Genomic DNA, 8,535 nt, shown 5'->3' on the forward strand with positions numbered 1-8,535 from the left:
TCGTGTTTTTAGTCAGAGAAAGAAAAACACCATTTCAAAAAAAAAATTGCTGTAATGCTTATTTCGTTATTCAGTTTCTCAGTGAAATTGTCACCTTAAGGTTGCACTATGTACAGTAGCCTACTTCCCGACCTGCTTCAATTTTCGAGCTTTGAAACATAGACATATCAAAGTTTTATGATTAATTACATGACATCACAAACTTGTATGATTAGATGACTTGATAACACAAAGTTATCTTATGCCATTGACTGAACGTTGGATATCAAGAACATACAAGCTTTATGCTGCCAGCACTCTTTTTTGAGAAAAAGGAGGAAGTCTTGATTATACAGCACAGCTACTACACGACTTTAATTTCACTAATATTTGACTGTTGTGTTTCTTGGAAACATGTGTCGTCTCTTACTTGACGATCTGCTTGAAGTCCAAACCTTGAATGCAATTATTTGCTAAAAATGACAACTGAGCTACTAAGCAGGGTAACTCAACTAAAGTTAACAACTGTCCAGTGTCACAAGTTGAATATTTTTAAAGGTCCGATGAATAAGTTATTTTACAGGCAACCACGAAAATTAAACTATTTGTACCAAACCACTTTTTTAGGTAAAATCTAACTCGAATTGGGTTTCTGAGAAAGTGTTGGGGAGTCTGGGAGTCGAAGCCCCCAAGCAACTAGGATAATCACAGTAAAATTGCTTCCTCCCGGTAGAAATCTGTTTAAAGAAGCCTTAAAACGTGGCAATGAGTATATTCTTCCAAAACTTTAAGGTCCACCATCCACACCCAGAAGGTCCGGATTCGCACCGCGGTCCGGCAGTTGAGTAGCCCTGTATTAAAGCATACACTGCAGTTTGCTGCGTTTAACTCCAACCATTTCAACCAAAATTGTCACGTATTTCCAGTTTGTTGAATGTGTGCTTATTATCGCAAATACATTATAGCATGCATCTTGGAGCAAACATAAAAATTATCGACAAAATGTCACTGCTGGATCAATACTTCTAAGTTTAAAAAAAAATAATCCATATAATATTGACATGTTGTCTAATCTTATTTGCCGCATCACAAGTCTCAAAGGATATAACTTAAAAATGAAATAGTTAAACACAATTCAACGTTAAAACGTTAAATGTCATAATTTGTAAAACAAGTGGAAAGCCAACTTTGGGTTTGGCAATTTGCTGATCAATGCTAAAAAAAGAGAAAAGAAAAGAGGGTGGTTGGTTAATTGCGTAGAAACAACTGTACTCTTTTCTATTGTGATCTGAAAAAAGCTTCGTACAAAAGGCGAACCTCGTCTGATGTGACATTATTCTTTCAAGCTGCCCTGAGAAAGTGGATGCAGTAACTCCACAGCAGTTTAATTGCAAACTACGGTATCTACCTGATTAGCAACAGACCTTAGAAAAAAATGTTGATTGTTGTTTTTTGCTTGCTTTCTTCAATGGCAACGCTGGGAAATGCTTGCATGTGCGCTCCATCACACCCACAAGAACGCTTGTGTGATGACAACAGTTTTGGTAAGTTTTGTTTTGCAAATTTGTGATAAGGCTTGTGGGCGCAGTATCTGTCATCGCTTTAGGCATGCCGGATTTTTATTCAATATTGATAATCAAATTGTAGAGTTCAAAGTGAAAAACACTGCTTGCAAAGTAGCTTATGTCAACAACAACAACTTATACTGTAGTTAAAGTAAACAAAATCTTATTACGTTAATCATCCACAATTGTCCATTACAAGTAAAACAAAACAAATTGACATCGTAAACTTATACAGTATAATAAGTAACAACATGTACTATTACTATCTGCATACAGTGGCACATTGCTTTGGCCTGAATGGCCCCATCAGTGCAGTATTTTGATATAAAAATAATTTGTAGTATTAATATAAACTCAAAACTGTGCTGGCAATAATTGCATTTAGTAATTTATGGCAGAAGGCAATAAAGACTGTGGGAAATTATTGATGTCAGGTTAATTGGAGACCAAAGTTGTATATACAGTAACAAATCATAGTCGGTAGGAACATGAACAAGCGTTATTTACAATGCCATAATGTTATAAAGTGCTTCATTGGCAAGAAAGGGTATATTTGATGTTTCTTTTTTAACGGTGAGGTATGCCAAAGTCATAATAAAATCTCTATAGAGCAAAAAAGTAGATAACAAATGACCTTTTATATTTACGTATAATATCACGAGCATTTACTTATATCAAGAGGCAAAAGTTATTGCTGAAAAAAAATAAAACGTAAGTTATCAGGTTTTTTAGTGCTGATTTGAACAAATGTATTATTTGAAAAACATATTTTTCTGTAATTTTCAAATTTCAATGTCTGTATATTTTCTGGCGGAGACGTTGCTGCAAATTGCGACTTTACTAGATTTAGTTTTCATGTTTCTCAAGAGTTCGTTTCTTGACAGTTTCATTATTAAAACTCAACAATTTCACAACTTTCAGCATTTTTAAAACATCTTTTCATCTCTCACTGAGAATTCAGACAAAAGATGCATGTAATGCTCTGATCTGATGATACACATTCCACATCCGTGTTTGAGGTTTTGTGAGGTTTGTTTTGTGACAAATTTATTCTTCGGTTTAAAGGCGCATCAAAGATAAGGTCGTGTTATTGAATCTTCATACCAGAACGACCGATTTTTACGTCGGAAAAATAAATCATTTTGGTTTTGAAATCTTGTCAGCAATCAGTCTTTTTTAACATTGATTTGACATCTGCGGATGTTGAATCATTAAAAAAATAATTTTAAAAGTCAGAGGATGACCGCTTGTATAGCAGGTTGTTGAAAACCGACCAACTTGATTTCAGTCAAAAGAACAATCATTTATATTTCCATGTCATCAGCTTATCTGACATCAAATATATGTAAATAGTACATTAAATACACGTTGACGTTACAAATACCAACAGATTAAAGCATACAAACATAACTACTTTAGTTCTTACAACGTGAACCTTTCAGTTGCTCTGGTGAGAATTCGAAGCAAGGCCTACGTTCGGAACCCTAGCCCAGAAATAACGAAAACAGAAACACCAAGTGGAATCACGGCTGAAATAGTGAAGCGCCGAGCCAAGAACAATCTCTACAACGGTAAACAATAGCATAGTTTTTAAGTTGGCCGAGGTGTTTATTTATGCAAGATTAAGTAGAACTATAATGCACTAGTGACCAGTGTCGTCGGCAGGGGATCCAGTGGGTACTTTAGGGGTCCAGGATGATTTTATGGGCCCGTGACATTTCCAAGGGGCCCAGAAGCTTGCAGAAACCACCGCATATTCATTGGATACGCAGTATTCCGAGGATTTCATCGGTATCGGGCCCAATTATTCTCTCATCGGCCCTGCCAGAGAAAAGAGTTTCCGGTATATTTTTGTGGTTGGAGATTATAAAATATAAATTACCATAAAACACGAAAAGTTGGGGTCACAGCCATGTCGGGATTTCTGAGTGCGTTTATCTGCCACCAATTCATTTTTACTGGGCCTATTACTAAAAATAAGGTCTGGCTATAAACAAGGTCCGTTTGGTTACGAAAACCAAAAGTTTGGATATAATCCACTTTGCAGGTTGTATCCAAATCCTTGTTCTGTGTGCATGTGATAAAATGACACATTACGGAATGTCATAAATCAATTTTTTTTTTTTACTTTTAATAATTTCTTCAACCTGCAAACGTTAACTTTTTACATCGTTTCAACGTCGACACACTGCAAAACTGTATTGACAAGTTGACTACGCAGTTATTGCTGGTTGGGTTCGTTCAAGGTGCAGTCTACGTGACTTGTGTGACTAATTGCAAGTGTTTTGTCTGCTTGAACTTGAAAACAAATTAAATCGTTTTAAAATTAGATCAGGTTTCTGATTAGAGGTACAACAGTGTTAAGCGTGTCAAGTCTACACCAGAATTTTATCTTCACTTGTTGTTTTTTTGCAAATAAAGTGAGTTTGATAGACGTTGTGGGCTTTACAAAAGTCCATATCATTTCTTAGAAACTCATATCTAAAGTCATAGTAAGCTGAAACTGGTGTCGAGATTAAGTTTTCTGCCTCTTCACTCAGTTTTGAGGAAGTTTTCTGCCTCGTCAGTTGCACTTCTGCATCAGCTGTATTGTATGTTACCCTTGTGGTTTTATTTTGGCACTTTTCTAATTCTATGTTCAAAGATGCTGAATAGTTAAGGACAGAAGCGTTCCACTTGTGGTTCAATATTGTTATAAATATAAGTTGCTTACCGATATTTATCGAGTGCAGATGAAGCAAGCAGTATCATTCCCACTGCAGCATGGAACGAAAAGACAACAAACGAATCGATCAGCTACAAGAAAAATACCATAACATATCTTCGATACCGGGTTAAAATTTACAAGGTAAGTCCAGTGTTCATGTCTAATTGAATGATTAAAGTAAACACCAGTTTGTCGCGGGTACAAAGATTTTTAAGCCGAGCTTCATATTCTTAACAATGTTTTTTTGTCAAACATAAAGTTGAGTAACTCTCAATGGTGGAAAGCTGCGGACCAATCGAAACGTTTGTGATAATTGTTAAGTTTACTTAACAACTCAAATTCAGGTTTAAAAACTAGAAGTTTAATCTCCAAACATTTGTTCTTTTTCAAATGCAACATAGAATTGCGGAAATAATGTTGCTTTTGAAATAGATAAGAAAGCAACAAAAATCACGCTTGAAAACGCAAAGTAATTATTCTACCACCAGGTTTTAAAAACAGGCTAAATAATTTCTAATGCGCCCAGTATGTCATGTAGCAACTAACAAGATTATTATAACGAGATTACTTCCCTTGGCAGCGGCCCATAAGTCATCTTGTTTTGTTAGATTTTAGCTTAAAAACTCGAAAGCGGTGGGAGTGCAGAAATTTGATTTCAAACAACTACGCAATAAATCTCAGGAAGGTTGGCTGCAAAGATATCGATTTTAAGCTTAGCAAGTGATGGAGAACAGAAATTGGAGCCTTGTAGCTTGCTTTATCATAACTTTGAAATGACAATTTGAAACAAAAAAATATCAATAAATGAAGATTTATAACAGAGTTTATACGATTCGAGGCTATGCGTGAAGGTTTATCGATTTTTTTTGGCTAAAACTACAGAATAAATGATTTTGCATGTGACTCGATAACCTAAATGAATGTTTGGAATGATGTAAAAACAAAAAAAGTAGCCTACTGTTGTTATCTTTTATTAGAATTCGATAAGGCTGTTTTAGAAATTTAATGAAAATTACTAAAACAAAAAACAATAGGCCTACAGAGTACACAGACTGTAAATACAAAAAAATGATCAAGGAAAGAGTTTTTTCAAGTCAACGCACTCCAAAAAATGTTTCCTGATTTTCAATATTCTTAGTCAGCCTCTTGTCTGCCCCAAATGAAATTAGGCTACACCATGGCCATGGCTACACTTAGCTAGATTCTTGGGAGGCTTGACTGACAAGTCAAGGAAATTTACATTTATTACGAATGTATTAATCGCCACCAGTGGCGTAGCCAAGGGGGGAGGTTTTGGGGGTTACAACCCCCCCCCTTTGGCACGCGTGTGACGTCACGATAGTGAGAATGATGCTTTCAGTCTAAAAAAAATTGCCTAATTTTATACAAAACTGCATTAAAAGAGCGAGTTTTGCCAATACCAAACATTCAAACATCTCAGCCAGGAATTAGCAACAAGAAAACATAGAGGCTTAGCTTTATTTCCGAAAAATGCTGAAGAAAATATGATCTTATTCTTTTGCTATGCTACCGGACACCACCATTTTACAGGAATATTCATACCCACATTTTTGTTGAAAATGCTCTCAGAATGCACCAAATTTAAAGTAATTTTTCAAAATTTTCTGGGGGAGGCCCCCAAACCCCCCGCCGCTGGGTGGTCAAAACCCCCCCCCTTTCAAAATTCCTGGCTACGCTACTGATCGCCACATCTACAAACATAAATTGCGTATAGATAGGCTACTGCACATTTTCCATAAAAGGTTCTTAATTCAAAAATAAGCGGTAGGGCAATTAAATCGAGAAAGTGAAATATCTTCTGACAGGTGTCCACTGTCCAACTGACAACAATTATTGATATGAACGACTCGGTTACATGTCTTGTAATACCAACAAATTTATTTTCACACGAGTCAAATATTTCCCATCAAGTGACTCGTGTGAAAATAAATTTGTTTGTGTTAGGGCAATTAAATTATTTATGATACGTTGATACTTATCATTATCAACACACAATCGATTGAGAGTTGGACATGGAATTAATCCACGGCTAAATGAAACAATTTGGCAAGAATATATTTTCAGAATTTAAATTAACTCGTGAATACTTTCAGGCTTACAAAGGCATCAATGCTACTTCTCAAGACAACCAGAAGTTCTTTTTATACACTTCACCACATGACAGTCTTTGTGGAAGAAAATTTACAATTAAAGATGTGTACTTGGTTATAGGTATATGGTTATACTTGGTTATTTGGTTATGGTTGTGGTTGGTTATGGTTATAGTTATACAGGTAACTTGGTTATAGGTAACATAATTTGGTTGAAATGCTTGCTCTGCATAGTGCATTTTCTTGATTTTCATGATTCATTGTATTTAAATATAATTCAGCTTTTCATTGACTGTATAGCCACAGTGTCAAGAAGACATCAAAAGCAACTTTGTTACTGGCTTAAATTATATTTTATGATTTAATGTAGAAAATATATTTGCTGAGAAACTTACTCTTTTAAATAAAAGTTTTGGTTGTTTGCTACAGGAACAATTCAAAACGATCGCCTTACGATTGGGCTTTGTGACTACGCTGTTCACTGGAAGCCTTTGCCACAACCAGAAAAGTTAAACATTCGAGAAAATATGCAGTCAATCAAGTCGATCTGTGATGCTGGTTGTAACGTGTTCTCTTGCATGTGGTCCGATTGCCATCCAAGAGTAAGTGGTAGGCTAGCTTTGTCATTAAGACCCCCGATCGAAAGGAAATGTAAGGTGCCATACTCGAGTTTCACTGGACTTTTTCTGGACTTGGACTTCTCCGACTTAAATGGGAATCGAACCTCTGTCTAGTGTACAACGGTGTCCAGTTAGCCGTTCTTAACCACTCGGTCACGTCTCAAGGCAATGAAGCTTTTGTTAACTGCAGTCTTAGCCTACTCCGGAATAAGACTGACGAAACGGAGATTCGATTCCCACTCATGTGGATAAGTCCACATTTCCCATCAAGTTGGAAGCTCGATTTCCGTTTAAGACACATGGATTGGATGTGTATCTCTGATGATCCCAAATAAAGTTGAAACTTGAGTATGGCGTCTTCCATTTCCGTTCGATCGGGGTTTTTAATGACTTTACAAATCCCCACATACCCTTACCTAACTTTTTCGATATATATTTTTTTTCTTATTGTTATAACGCTAAGAAGCAATTTATGTAGCAGCATCACGGGTTTTTCAAACATTTTCAGCGGTCAACAGAGGATTGGTGTAGGCTACTCATGTACAGCGACATATCCCATTTAAGCCCTTTTTTTTACCATTTAAACAGTTAGTTTACTTGCAAAGTTGCCTCTAAAGTGGTTTGGTTTGGTTTTGAATCGTATTTCTCGGACTGACAAAGCCTTGATAGGTTAGTCCTGGTAGTTACGCATACTTGTAGAGGCTCTTGACGCAATGACGCAGGGCCGGTTAGGCTACCAAGATTGCCAGAGTAAAGTTTTCCGATTGTTGAAGTGTTGTTGCCGGGGAATTATTCCATTCACTAGGTTCCACTGAATGGAGAGCAGTTCTGAAATGAGTTGCTCAAGCGCACACACCCCGAGTTGAACCAGCTCCGCGTGATCTTGAGCTCTGCGAGTAACCACTGAGTGCTCATCTGATAGAAAAATGACTGAAATCTTGGAAATATAGGTCCATTACTAAAAATGTGGCCAATTAGTTTACTCACCTGAGAAAAGTCGATTAGAACAAAATTGGATTCATTTATTTTGTCACCAAGCAAATAGGCCTGATCACCTGATATTTAATTACTGAGTCCTGAGTCGGATATTCGCCGTCTAATAGGCTATGTTGGCTATAATAATATGGCTATAATAGACTCTGTCCTTTTATATTTCAAAATTTTGGAATATTTTTGAAAATGTTTAGTTTCGAATAACCCTAATCTGAGGTTGACGCTTTAGTCTACTTATACCTCTGTTTACATCCACACAGTCACGAAATGAATGCACATGGAACAGTGAAATGCAAAAACAATACGGAGAATTTTACAATCTTGCCAACTTCTTTTGCCTTCCTGATGGAAAGAAAAAATGCAAATGGGACGGAATCGCTACAACGAAGTCGAAGCAGGGGCTGAATAGAAAAAAACGTCACAGCATCGCAGATTAAGCTACAGCGCTCCCTTGTAAATTTCTTTGTTGTAAAGGTGTTATGAATTTTCGATTCCTTGCATTTTGTAAATAAAACTGGAGCAAAAACAATTGTGTCAAACAGGAAATATTCTGTATGAGC

The 8,535-nt window shown here is 36.4% G+C and overlaps 1 protein-coding gene across 1 annotated transcript; it reads left to right on the plus strand.

Moving 5' to 3' along the window:
• Positions 1-1,335: 1,335 nt before the first annotated feature.
• Positions 1,336-8,495, plus strand: LOC145778879 (metalloproteinase inhibitor 1-like). The gene is made up of 6 exons (XM_082590469.1): positions 1,336-1,523; positions 2,987-3,115; positions 4,277-4,392; positions 6,366-6,483; positions 6,792-6,964; positions 8,236-8,495. The coding sequence occupies exons 1-6, from the start codon at positions 1,415-1,417 to the stop codon at positions 8,410-8,412; spliced, it is 822 nt and encodes a 273-aa protein (XP_082446595.1). The 5' UTR covers positions 1,336-1,414; the 3' UTR covers positions 8,413-8,495.
• The last annotated feature ends 40 nt before the right edge of the window (positions 8,496-8,535 follow it).

Source organism: Aplidium turbinatum, chromosome 10 (genome assembly GCF_918807975.1).
Source record: "Aplidium turbinatum chromosome 10, kaAplTurb1.1, whole genome shotgun sequence".
Lineage (NCBI taxonomy): Eukaryota > Metazoa > Chordata > Ascidiacea > Aplousobranchia > Polyclinidae > Aplidium > Aplidium turbinatum.

Coding starts and splice junctions, on each gene's coding strand:
- LOC145778879 (XM_082590469.1), top strand. CDS start 1,415: ATGTTGATTGTTGTTTTTTGCTTGCTTTCTTCAATGGCAACGCTGGGA. Junction 6,484..6,791: donor AGATGTGTACTTGGTTATAG/GTATATGGTTAT, acceptor TGTTTGCTACAG/GAACAATTCAAAACGATCGC. Junction 6,965..8,235: donor GGTCCGATTGCCATCCAAGA/GTAAGTGGTAGG, acceptor ACATCCACACAG/TCACGAAATGAATGCACATG.